At 38.1% G+C, this 13,776-nt stretch overlaps 1 protein-coding gene across 12 annotated transcripts in view; it reads left to right on the top strand.

The window, feature by feature from the left end:
* Positions 1–13,776, top strand: part of LOC124308360 (zinc finger protein OZF-like) — an 82,869-nt gene that overhangs the window by 40,821 nt on the left and 28,272 nt on the right. For all 12 annotated transcript variants that reach the window (XR_006908971.1, XM_046771001.1, XM_046770999.1 and 9 more), the window contains one exon: positions 8,137–8,758. Coding sequence is in view for 11 of the 12 variants with exons in the window: in XM_046771001.1 (XP_046626957.1) it covers positions 8,137–8,758 (622 nt within the window). In the remaining variant the exon portion in view is untranslated. The remainder of the gene's footprint in view (positions 1–8,136; positions 8,759–13,776) is intronic.

Genomic DNA, 13,776 nt, shown 5'->3' on the forward strand with positions numbered 1-13,776 from the left:
TTAACTCGGCCCCTTCAGCCTGCGATTTCGACAGCCAGTCTGACATACCAATGCTCATGACAGGAAGTAAGAGAGTAGGAAACAAAACTTAAGCCTGTGTGTCAGTAAAAATTGGGACCATTTTTGGCGCAGAGTTAGTAGTACCGATTTCCTTCACTCATCGCATTCGTGTTCTTCGGTTATTCAAAATATTTAAACCAGGCCAGCCCCTTGGCACTGGCCTGCTTTTCCTATACGATAAATGCAAACGCATTTTGTCTCGGAATCTGAAGTTCTTGAAATCGCCACCAGCAGCGCTGGCTGTTCTGTGTGAATCTTCGATATAAAGCGAGGAGCGAGGCAGGTCAACATGACCTCGGCCACCCCTTAAACCATGGAGACTAGAGTAAAGGAGTGGACACAGCGTGCTTCAGAAATGTACACGAAATCCCGGCCTAAAACGGCGGCGCTGCGATCAAAAAGATCGTAGTCATATACAGGGTGTCCCAATTTAAAGTATGCATTACGTTTTCAGCCGAACTAACGTTTCAATTGGAAAATGTGTCCTACAAAAGTTGTTCGGTTCAGAGGGGGACACAGAAAGATTTTTTTTTTGTTTTGGTCCAGCATCATAATTGGTGATGCTGTGGAGGATGCACTAGTTTTTTTTAAATGGAATCATGCATTTTTCTTTCAACTAAAATATTCTTTATTCAAAAATCTACAATCTTCTCAGAACATGTTTTTTTTCTAAATGAATAGTTCGTGAGATAGAACAAAAAAACAAATATTTCATTACTCCAAACTTTCTCTGTGATATGTGTGATATGTCGGAGCATCAGTGGGGTGACTACAGATGTTCAAAAATACCACCATCAAGAGCAATACATGCTCTGATTCGCTTTTCGAAGCTCTGCACCGTTTTCAAAAGGATTGCCTTTGGAATGGCTCTGCACGCATTAGTAATTCTATTCATCATGTCAGCCCTAGTCGTTGGAGGCTCCCGGTAAACAACATCTTTAAGGAATCCCCATAGGAAAAAATCAGGTGATGTGAGATCCGGCGATCTTGGTGGCCACTCAACTGGACCTCCTCGACCGATCCAATTACCACCGTAGGTAGCCTGCAGATAATTTCTCACAATTCGGTGATAATGAGGAGGTGCTCCATCTTGTTGGAACCACATTCGTGCTCTTGTATCCAAGTCAACTTCTTCCAAAAGCTCTGGTAATGCGTTCTGCAAAAAGTTGAGATATCTTTGCCCGGTCACCGGTCCCTCGAAGTAATATCGCCCTACAAGATATCCGTTGACGATCCCACACCAAACATTTAATTTCCACCGATGTTGGTGATCGATCTGTCCAGAGCTTTTGGAAAAAGTTGAGTTGGATACGAGAGCACGAATGTGGTTCCAACAAGATGGAGCACCTCCTCATTATCACCGAATTGTGAGGAATTATCTGCAGGCTACCTACGGTGGTAATTGGATCGGTCGAGGAGGTCCAGTTGAGTGGCCACCAAGATCGCCGGATCTCACATCACCTGATTTTTTCCTATGGGGATTCCTTAAAGATGTTGTTTACCGGGAGCCTCCAACGACTAGGGCTGACATGATGAATAGAATTACTAATGCGTGCAGAGCCATTCCAAAGGCAATCCTTTTGAAAACGGTGCAGAGCTTCGAAAAGCGAATCAGAGCATTTATTGCTCTTGATGGTGGTATTTTTGAACATCTGTAGTCACCCCACTGATGCTCCGACATATCACACATATCACAGAGAAAGTTTGGAGTAATGAAATATTTGTTTTTTTGTTCTATCTCACGAACTATTCATTTAGAAAAAAAACATGTTCTGAGAAGATTGTAGATTTTTGAATAAAGAATATTTTAGTTGAAAGAAAAATGCATGATTCCATTTAAAAAAAACTAGTGCATCCTCCACAGCATCACCAATTATGATGCTGGACCAAAAAAAAAAAATCTTTCTGTGTCCCCCTCTGAACCGAACAACTTTTGTAGGACACATTTTCCAATTAAAACGTTAGTTCGGCTGAAAACGTAATGCATACTTTAAATTGGGACACCCTGTATATATATTTAGATCAGACACACTGTTACTACTTATTTCCTAACCTCAATGTGGCAAAATTCGTGCAGTGTTTATGTTTACATGTGTAAAACTTTTTGTTATTATAATGTGCAGTGTTAATTAATTTATTATGTTTATTAAAATGGGTGTATCAGATTTCGATGAATAAAAATAAGCTGAAACATTAGTGAATGAAATTACCTTACTCAGATAAGAAAACGTCGAATCGTACGATGAAAACTCGAAATTGAATTGTTGATAGAGATTGTGACACAAAACACAACTGTTCTTACACGAAAAGCACGGCACAAAATACTTTACATAAGCACTGATAAAACCAAAATAGTCTCCTTAACCTCCAATATACTATCATTTAGGTGCGTCACTTTTCATTCTACTGCGCAAGCGCGGATCGGTCACTAATTTTATTACTATATTTACGAACTTTTCAACCCATGCGATGCTAGTGGCAGAGCGGAGAACTAATTGGAGGACGGGTTTTTGAGGACGCCGTTACTACTTATTCTCCTATGCTGTGTCCACTCCATTACTCTAGTCTCCATGCCTTAAACACTCCGACGGCTCCGATTATTGTGCTCATCGTGCTGTTATTGTTGTGACGTCGATGCAACATATATATACGAGAAGTTCTTATAGAACAGCTAGCGCCACAGTGTGGCAAGCACATTTCGCGTGCCACTTTTATCTACCAGTGTCAGGGGACTGAACCAGACAGATGTCAGCAACTGCTCAACACTCGATGATCATAATATTTGAACAACCAACAAACACGGACGCAATGCGTGGTAAAAATCGTTACTACTAACACTGTGCTGAAATCTGGCCAAACTTTGTATTCTGGAGTTGCGTCTACTTCTCTCTTACTTTGTGGCTCACGATTACGACTCGCGATCTTGTGTCGCAACTAGGGGAGTATTCCGAAATATACTTCTAGTATTGCCGACCGTGACGTCACGCAGTCAACTGCGAACTGCATACCGTTTTTATTTCGGGTTGCCAGTTGCAGTAAAATCGGAACGCTACTATACAACTTCACCGAGGACTCGGCCATCTCTCAAGTACTGCAACTGCCTCATGTCCCAAACCGCAGTAGTCATAGTCAATAACGTCACAAATTTTATGACGTCACTGACTGGCAGCAGTAAGCTGTCGCACGATTTCGGAACGCGGTTGCCAGTACTTGCAGTACTGCAAGTATATCTCTGAATACACCCTAGGTAATAGCTATGCTTTGGCTATGTTCAATCGAATTGATCATGGTCGAATCTCGATCCTGTATCGCCATAGTCTCGCTTGACAGCCAAAGAGTGACGTGCGTCCAACGCGGCCCCATAGACTCATAGGGATAGACTGTACACTCTGTGCACCGAGCTGAAGTCATACATACAAAGAGACCAACAGCCACAAGCATTCCCTCTCACTCTAAATCAGTGACTTGGCGGAGGAAACACATAGCTTATAGAGACCGAGCTCGAGTATGAGTGGCTAAATTTATCCCTATCGGCAGGACTTGCACTAACGTTGACGAGTGTTCTGGTGGTCATTTGTCATAATTTTTCCGAAAAAAACAAATATTCGGACCCAGAAAATGCCTCCTTCTAGGGAAAGAAAAGACAAGGCTAATTTTTGCACTATTAGTTGTTGTAACAGTTAGAGAAATATCGAATAAACCGTTATTTACTGTCTCTAGCGACAGGGTCATTCAAAACGATTCGTTAATTTTTAAGCTATTGATTATGTCATATAGAAAGGAACTAAGACGTTCACGGGTTTTTATTACAGGAATCGTTCAATGGGTTATAAAAGAAGAAAAAACCGCGGAGTGCTATTAAATTAGAGGGTGGAAATTGAAGATAGAGGTGAAAAGGCACCTCTTTTGGTTTTTTCAATATATCTCGTAAACAAAGCAAAATTTCGATACATTGTATACAAAACTTTTTGCAGAGAATTAAATTTCCTATCGGATTAGTATTTTTCAAATATTAAAAAAAAAATTTCCATGCCAAAACAGTCGAAACAAACTTCAAAAATGCCGAAATTTCGATTTTTTTGAGTATTATTGCTTTTCCGCCTGTATCTTTTTTTTGGGCTGAGATAGGTATAGGCATTGCTGAAGATAAAAAAAAAGTAGATTAAATTTCCTTCAAAATGCTCGGCTGAAATATTTTTTTGAATATAAATTGACCGAGATGTGGCTATTTGAACCTAGCTTTTTTTCGCATTTCATCCCTCTTGTACGAATATTGTTTTCGTTCGCGTTTTATTGAAAAAAATAGTGTTTTACTCAACTAAAACAGGTTTTTTTTACGTTTATTATGTAGAAATACATGACAATTACAACAAATGTTTGGAACAGTGATGCTACTACATTTCAACAATAATATTATCGAACTGGATATCGATATCATCATCTATATCTTCAATAATGTCGTCTTCTGCAATATCAGCTTCTTGTACATTGTCACAATTACTCCCCATGCATTCTTTACAAAAAATAGAACAGGTAATTTGCAATTTTCTACAACCACAGTTACCATGGCAACCTGTAGTGCAACCACAAGCAACTGTTTTAAGCAAAATCATCGTTTTTCATCGTTTCTTTTTATACTAGCAGCAGTGACAGTTGCAATACTCTGCGCTTTCAGCACTCTATTTGCTTCACTTAATATATTTTTATCACAGAAAAAACACTTTTCCATTGCATAATATAATTTCTACGACTGAGCTCAACGAACACGAGAAATATACTGGCAAGCAAACGCTCGAAATGCGAAAGTGCTTAGGATGACTCATGGTATCTTTGTCGCTCCTGTATGTATACTCTTCCCCTTTTATTTTGGAGCAGATGTTTTGAAAGGATCACAAAACGGGTATACGGGTATACAATATAAGTGTGTAGGAAAGTAACGGTTGTGTACTGAAATCATGGCCTTTACTGATCTCTAACGGAAAGGAAATTCATTTCAAATAAGAGTTTGTGTAGATGTATTACAAATTGTTTAAAGTATTGTTTGAATATTGATCATTGTTCTAAACATTTGTTGTAATTGTCATGTATTCCTACATAATAAACATAAAAAACCCTTATTAGTTGAGTAAAACAATAATTTTTTCAATAAAACGCGAACGAAAACAATATTCGTACAAGAGGGATGAAATGCGAAAAAAAGCCAGGTTCAAATGGCCACATCTCGGTCAATTTTTATCCAAAAAAATATTTCAACCGAGCATTTTGAAGGAAATTTAATCTACTTTTTTTATCTTTAGCAATGCCTATACCTATCTCAGCCCAAAACAAAGATACAGGCGGAAAAGCAAAAAAACTCAAAAAATCGAAATTTCGACTTTTTTTTCAAGTTTGTTTCGACTGTTTTCACATGGAAATTTTTTTTTTTTTAATATTTGAAAAATACTAATCCGATAGGAAATTTAATTCTCTGCAAAAAGTTTTATATACAATGTATCGAAATTTTGCTTTGTTTACGAGATATATTGCAAAAACCAAAAGGAGTACCTTTTCACCCCTATCTTCAATTTCCACCCTCTAATTTAATAGCACCCCGCGGTTTTTTCTTCTTTTATAACCCATTGAACGATTCCCGCAATAAAAACGCGTGAACGTCTTAGTTCCTTATTGCCCTGTTTTTTAAGACATAATCAATAGCCTATTTGTGCTATGACGTAGCCACGGAAGCTTATGATTGGCTGAGTCATTGGCGTAGACAGGGGAAAATACCCGTCGATTGGGACAATTTCGGCCCATTCGGCGCTGTCGTTAGTTTCCCGCACGGCCTTTATACAAACAGCAGAGTAACAGGTAATGCTTCAGGATAGGATCCACGGTCTTACATATAGGTCTTGCAACTCTGGTGGTGGGGGTAGGCTAGGAGTGACTCAGATATTGAATCAATTTGTAGTTTGCGGTTTCGGCACTGCGTCGCTACTATCTAGTAGGGCTGAGTTACAGAACCTCAAATTTCGTTATTTTTACGGGTTAGGCTGTATCGCGCTTGCGCCAACAGAGAAATTTTATCTATCTCTGTCGTTCACAGGTGACACGGGTGACCCTACTAGATTACAGCGACTCTTGCGGCCAATCTAAGAATTATTGAAAGCGGACTCAAAAAGTGAGTCACCCCCACCACCAGAGTTGCAAGACCTGTATGAAAGACCGTGATAGGATCCTTGGGCCGGATTCTGAACATCACGTGAGATCGTGTTAGTGAGTTCTACGGTTTTCCGCTCTCCATACTATTATTATAGTCGATGGTTAATGAACATCACGGTCGGTACCAGCCCCCTGACACTCACCACTGCTCGTATACTAAAAAATTGTACGCGTATTGTCCCCGTTTTTAGTTCCTCTACGTGGCGCTAGTAGACTTTTGACACGCTCGCTGAATGCGCGCAAGCTTTTCAGACAACTACTAGCGCCACTAGTGGTGAAGATTGGCGGCAGAATTGAGGGACATTTTGCGAACCACTTTTAGCAGCGTGTGTCAGGGGGCTGGTCGGTACAGAGCAGCCGCCTGACACTCGCCACTGCTCGCATTTTAAAAAATTGTACGCGTTTTGTCCCCGTTTTTTAGTTTCTCTACGTGGCGCTAGTAGACTTCTGACACGCTCGCTGACCGCGCGCAAGCTTGTCAGACAACTACTAGTGCCACTCGTGGTGAAAATTGGCGGCAGAATCGACGGACAGTTTGCGAACTACTTTTAGCAGCGTGTGTCAGGGGGCTGGTACAGAGCCTATCGATGTCAAATATTATTACGAAGCGGCACATGCTGTTGATAGAGGGCGATAGCTAAGAAAGGAGAGAAAAATAGGTGTTAGTTCTGACGTTTGTTTGTATTAACCATACATAACCCCTTATTCCTTCTCAAAAGGTTGGGTGTTGAGTATACTGTAGACTTCTTATTTGAGAGTTATTTTTCGGATAATTAGTCTATTATATATTGCGTGCTCAAGGCGAGGTTACCTTAGAAACCGGCACCACAGGCAAAAAAAATAATAGAAAAAACACGGGGTGCTAGTGGGTGGGCAATTACCACGAGCAGATATAGAACGATTTATTAGCCGCTAGATGGCACAGACCGCAAGTTTCTGAAATGAGCCATACACTATTCAGGAAAGAAAAGATTGACATCACACTCCAAATTTCCGTTTCCACAAAGACGAACGCGAACTCACTTGATGTTCAGAATCCGGCCCCTTATTCGACAACCGATTGCAAAACATTACCACCTGAATAGAGCAGTGTGATAAAGTAACCAAAGATTAGTGGAACTTTTGAGTTTCCCCCACATTTCTTGGTCGCGCAAATTATTCACAGCGCATTCTCGAGATGGAAAAATAAACAAATTGCCATTGTTTGTTATTATTATAATCAGTGTTACTGCGCTTACTAGTCAATTACTTTTGCAACATTTATTTTTGTTGCTGTGGTAATAGAGTGTCATAAGTTCTCAAATAGAAAAGTAGTCGCCTCGCTATATAAAAGTATACCCGTCCAGCAGCTGCTCCCTACTCTCTCGATCTAGCGACAGAGAGAGGACCACTGCAGTACTAGTTCAGTCCTTCGGTCTCAGCTTCAGGAGCCATGTAAGAGCGTGCAATCTATCTATAAAACTATGCCTGGACTTGGATGAAAAGGTGTAGCATGCACGAAGATAGTACATAACCTAAAACATTGAACTCTCTCGCTAGGAAACAAGTGATCAAATCTTATAACAATGCTTCTGAAAAAATAAGGATGCAAACACATGCCACGTCAGATCGGCAGATGGCTCAATTCCGAACTTCTTTTCCGATTTAGTTCCATGTTTCATTTTTCCTTACGTTGCATAAAAAAATATTTGATCAAAAACAATGTGAAACAGTAAGAGAATCTTTGCGTCAAAGACTACATTCGAATTCAATATGTCGATGCGGCTTTGCCCATGCATCCTGAAAATATTCCTCTATACGTATAACTAGGTTTGCATTAACAAAATCCAAAAATGTAAAAATATTTAAGTAAAACAAAATGAGAATTTTTTTGTGCAGCAAGCCACGATGTTTGACCCTCAACAAATTCAACAACAGCAAGCTCCACAAGGTCAGCAGTCTCAGCAGCAGCAACAATCACAGCAAATGTACGTGACAGGGGCAGAGAAAAAAGAAGATAAGCCATCAGCTACATCAGAGTTCCCATTTTACTATAACGTGAATATGCTGCAGAAAGTTCAAACAAATGCAGTTAGCACTATCGGTGCGATCACAACTGATGACAAAGGGTGTTATCGGTTTGACGTTCAGCCTGTTGGTTATAATACATTATTGAATCAAATGAGTATAGCGGCAGCAACGAACGCTACGTTCAAATGTGACATTTGTGGTCTAGTTTTTGGACATATGAGTTTACTGAATCATCACAAAAGAATCCACAACACAACTCCGAGCAACCTCCAACAACAACCACAGCAAGTTGTTCAGACACCAACAACAGTTACTGTGGCTAGTACACAGGATCGGCCTTACACGTGTGACGTATGTGGAGCCTGTTTTGCCCTTCCTGGAGAATTAAAGAGCCACAAAACAAATATGCATCAAAAACCTAAGGTGCAAATTTGTGAAGATTGCGGTAGTGATGAGCCTTGTGAACACCATCCTACAAAAGTAAAGAAAAGTAAGTTTTTTTTCACAATTAATCGTAGCAATTGGATTTTAAACTGTTTATTTACATGACATCAATCAATTTATTATATTCAAATGTACTGAAAAATGTGCGAAACTGATATCTTTTGGCTTATAATTTCTCACAAGCCATTTATGATACTTAGTCTATTGAGCTTAGAATGTCCCGACTGAGCATTTCTGGACCTCAGAAGTGATCAAAATTTGACATTCCAAGTGTACTATATCCAGATACAGAGGTTTGAGACCTAAATTAAAGTGGCTTTGAAAATATTTTTCAAAATGAAAGAACGGTTTTTGAAAGAATTCTTCCATTTTAATAATTATTAATTCAATAGAACTTTTCTTAAACACTATAGTTTTAATAAATTGAAGCGTATAAACAAAAAAACAATATAATTGTAGAAAAATATTTGCTGATAGAAAAATTTACTAATATTGTAACTCATACTATTACATAAATTCTAACGGCTGTTATCTGTCTGTATGTTCGGTAATCACTCGAGATCTACTGAAATAATTCAAATGAAGTATTTTTCTGTAGACAGCTTGATAATTCGGGTTAATGATAGGCTATGCACTTTTACGGTAAATACTCAGGGTTCCTACGAACAGGAAAAACCTAGAAAACTGGCAAAACTCAGGGGATTTTTTACAGCGAGGAAAAGTCAGGTAAAACTCAGAGTATTTTGAAAATAAGACTGCAGTTTTGAGTCTGTCGAAGAAGTAGACTCGCTCATACAAACTACTATCGATCTTAGAAAAAAAAAATTGCACTTAAAATTTTGTTTCGTCACATCACTTCATACATTCTATGTATATCCTATTATAGAATCTTGGTGATCGGTCAATTAAGTAAACGTATTTTTAGTTAACGTTTCGACCCGGATATGGGCCCTCCTCAGAACGATTTATTTACTTAACTGTCAAGAACAACAAAAAAATCTTTTTTAATAATACTAGAAATACAATCAGACATTAAATATTGTAGAAGTAATACTCTTAGGGCTATTATATATTATTGGTTAGTGAGAACAATTTGATTAATTGAAAAAAGAAAGGCTTAGAGTGTTATTTACCTTTTTTTAAAAGTAAGCGGACTAAGATGCAGTCAATTCACAATTTACAATTTGTGGAGACAATGTTCTTTGAGTGACGGTAGTCATTGTCACTCTTCTAGTTATTTTACATGTAGGAGTTACAAGTTGGAAGTCATTAATTAAAAAGATTAAAGAACTATGTTTCTTCACAGTCTATATGTCATTGTATTAAAAGGTTTTAAGGAACGTATTTTTAGTAAAATTAGTTTGCAAAGTGTCCAAGAAGTGGAGCTAGGCTCTTTATGACTATGTTCCCCATGTCTAACAAAAATTATTATTGGTTAAACCGATTGGGTCAACAGGTGACTAGTGATTGATGGGAGAAACAAATATGATCCTTAGTGAAGGTGAACTTAATATAAACAATTATATAGAAAAACAGAAAAATGTTTTGTGAAAAAAATTACGTAGAAAAACTGTGCTATGGGGACAAAAATTTATGTATCTAGTTAACGTTAAACAATATTTGTTGTGTGGGCAGAGATTAGAGGTTTGTAAATATTACTTAAATGTTCAACATCTTGTCTAAGATTAACCGAATTGGTGTGTCCTACAATGTTGCACATTTCTAGTAATAGTCTTTTATAATAATTGGGTTCTTCACAAAGGATGTATGTATTGTCGTAGTTAAAAGTATGTTCTTTATTGGTCATATGTTTTGTTAGAGCAGTGTGACGTTCTTCAATCTCATGTACATTGCGTTGATGTTCTTTGATTCTGGTGTTAAGGTGGCGGCCAGTTTGTCCGATATAAACTTGGTTGCAATCATTGCAAGGTATTTTATACACAACATTGGATCGTTTGTCTGTGGGGATCCTATCTTTTCCCGTGTCAAAGACTAATTGTAAATCTTTTGAATTTTTTCCAACAAACTTGACATTATGTTTGGTAAACAGACGGTTCAATGACTCAAAGAGACCAGATACATATGGGAATATATGTAGTAGCAGGTCTATTGTTATCGTCTGCGGGAGCAGAGTCAATATTATCGTCAGGTAAGTTGTTGATGTAGGAGCGTCTCTTATTTATATGTTTGTGTAATAGGCAATGAGGATAATCATTCCATCTTAGTATATTGTATATGAGTGACAGATTTTTTACGTGGAATTCTGTACTTAAAAGTTTGCTGGCTCGGTCAACTAGGTTAATGATGGTGCCTATTTTGTAGGACATTGGGTGGTGAGAATTGAAATTCAAATATCTTTGAGACCAGGTTTTTTTGTGGAACCAATCTGTTTTGATATTATTGTTGTTGTGTATCAACAATACATCTAAGAAATTGATGGCGTTATTTTCTTCTATTTCAATAGTAAATTGTAATCGTGGATGATATCGGTTAAAAATATTAAGAGTGTAATCTATTTTTTCTTTAGGAACAGCAGTAAGAATATCATCAACATATCGAAAGTAGAACGGTAAATCAAAATCAAGATTGGTAATGCAAGACCTTTCCAAGTCTTGCATGACAAGGTCTGACAAGATTGGAGAGAGAGGAGATCCCATGGGCAACCCGAATTGTTGTGCATACGTATCATTGTTAAATTTGAATATTGCAGAATCAAAACATATTTTTAAAGCTTTATCAAGTTCAGTAAGAGGAATTGGGATCTTATTTTCAAGAGAAGCCCAACGGTTGTTTACTGCGCGCAGTGCAAGATCTGTCGGAACGTTGGTAAAAAGAGATATTACATCTAGCGATATTAAAGTATAGTTGTCTGGAATAATCAATGTTTTTATTGTGTCAACTAAGAAAAAGCTATCTTTAACTCTAGAGGTGGGAGGTGTGATGTTAGTGGTGAGCCATGAATTAATTATCTTGGATAAGGCATAAGTCGGGCTATTGACAAATGAGACAATAATTCTTAATGGGACTTCATCTTTGTGAATTTTAGGTAGCCCATATGCACGTGGGGGGACACTATTGTAGGTAGAAATGCTTCTGTGTAAGTTTTTGTGTATTAATTTGGAGTTAAACCAATTGAACATGAGTTTGTTCACCCTAGTTTGTAGGGAGTTGCACAGGTCGTATTTAGCAATTCTGTAGGTGTTAGTGTCCGAAAGCTGTTGCCTCATTTTGTTATTGTAAGTATCTCTATGCATAGCTACAGACGTATTGCCTTTATCCGCTTTTAAAAACATAATATTAGGGTTGTTTTTTTTTAAAATCATGGTATCACGAATTTTTTTGTCAGTGACTGAATTATTGTTATTGTTTCTGGAGTACTTTGGGAAAAACTACTGAGTCAAGAAATCAAGTTAGATCCGATTTCACTAACCGAGTTCTTTTTTTCCCAAAGTACTCCAGAAACACTAACAATAATTCAGTCACTGACAAAAAAATTCGTGATACCATGATTTTTCAGCCTTATATTTGTTAAAAGGTTATAGGAAATATCCTACTTTCAGAAGGCTGAAGTTAGTAACGTTAATGTATATAAACGTTGAAACAAAAATTACTATTGCACCCTTAGAACACCTGAAAAAGTTGAATTCATAAAATTTGAGTTTGTTGATGCCATATTAACAAATTACTAAAATTCAAGCAATTTTAAAGTTACAAGATAACGATATTTTCCAAAGATATATCATTCAATTAACGTTACACACTTCAGTCTGATCTATTTTCAGGCTCGAATACCTGAGCAAGTGAGGGAATTTCAGATTCCCAAAAGCATATGGACCTTGACAGTATATGTGGTAAGAAGTGACGTGAAATTAGAGGACAAATGCGCAATGTGTAGCTGATTGATGGGGGGGGGGGATAAGTTTCTCTGTGGGTTGGTCTAAGTTGACAATATCATACTTCTGTTATATCGATATACACTACACCGGTCTTAGATCCGCTAGTTCATTATAGCACGACTTTCCTCTCCTGAAACCATCAAAATTACGGGGTATCAGCTTCTTCCTGTTCTTCTTTGTTTCCATCCACCATGTAAGTCTTTCGTTAATTATTCTTATAGATATTTTGACTAGGCAGGACATCGATATTGGCCGAAATCCTGTATCCCCTGTTTTGGGTGAAGATAGTTTTATAGTTCCCTCAATCCTTGTGGATCACGCCAGTTTTAAGAATGTGGTTGTATATTTTGTTTAGTCTCTTAGTTGCTTCTTTGGGAAGTTGCTTCAGAATCACATAGCTGATGTGTTCCAACCTCGGAGATGTTTTTGCTTTTGCATTCTTAATGGCCAGTTCTATCTCCTGCTATGTCACATTTTTGTCTAATTGCAAGCAAGTACTATTAATATATCTAGTTGGTTGTTTCTAATCTGATTATGCGCTAATTTTCTGAAGGCCTTCTTTAATTTGGAGTAGTCATCTATTCTGTTGCTATCCCTTGACCCCGGAGCGGGTTGGGTTCATTTATTTCTAAAACCTTTTATGTTTCTCCAGATCTCTCCACTGTCCTTTGTGGGGTTTAGAGTTGTGCAAATGTTTTGAAAGCTGGTAGTTTTCATTTCTTTAGAAAGTTTTCCATCTTTTTCGTGGCTTCCTGGTATTCGTTCCAGTTCTCGTCTGAGTGGTGTTCAGATAGTTTTTTAGTATTCTCTTCCTAGCTTCTACTGATGATTTACAGTCCCCGTCCGACCATCTAACTGCCGCTGGGATCCCAAGGCTGGACCTGGTGCTTTCATTGTTTAGCATGAGCGTTGCTGCTCTTTCCAGCCAATCTCTCATAGTCTCTTTCAGTTTGTCATACTCTCTCAGGAAATTTTGTTCATTGATTATCCCCTCTCCTCCCTGCCTCTTCCGGCTAGTTATGTGAGTTACAAATAGGCATAAGTTGTGTTTCTTTCTGGTTGGTTGTTCCCACCCTTTGGGAGAGAAGGATCGTTTCTTCCTGTGCCGAGCTTATTGTCAGCCTCGATGTCTGCTCCAGTTGATGGTTAGGTATCCTTCCAACCATTG

The sequence above is a fragment of the Neodiprion virginianus genome, chromosome 7 (genome assembly GCF_021901495.1).
Source record: "Neodiprion virginianus isolate iyNeoVirg1 chromosome 7, iyNeoVirg1.1, whole genome shotgun sequence".
Taxonomy (NCBI): domain Eukaryota; kingdom Metazoa; phylum Arthropoda; class Insecta; order Hymenoptera; family Diprionidae; genus Neodiprion; species Neodiprion virginianus.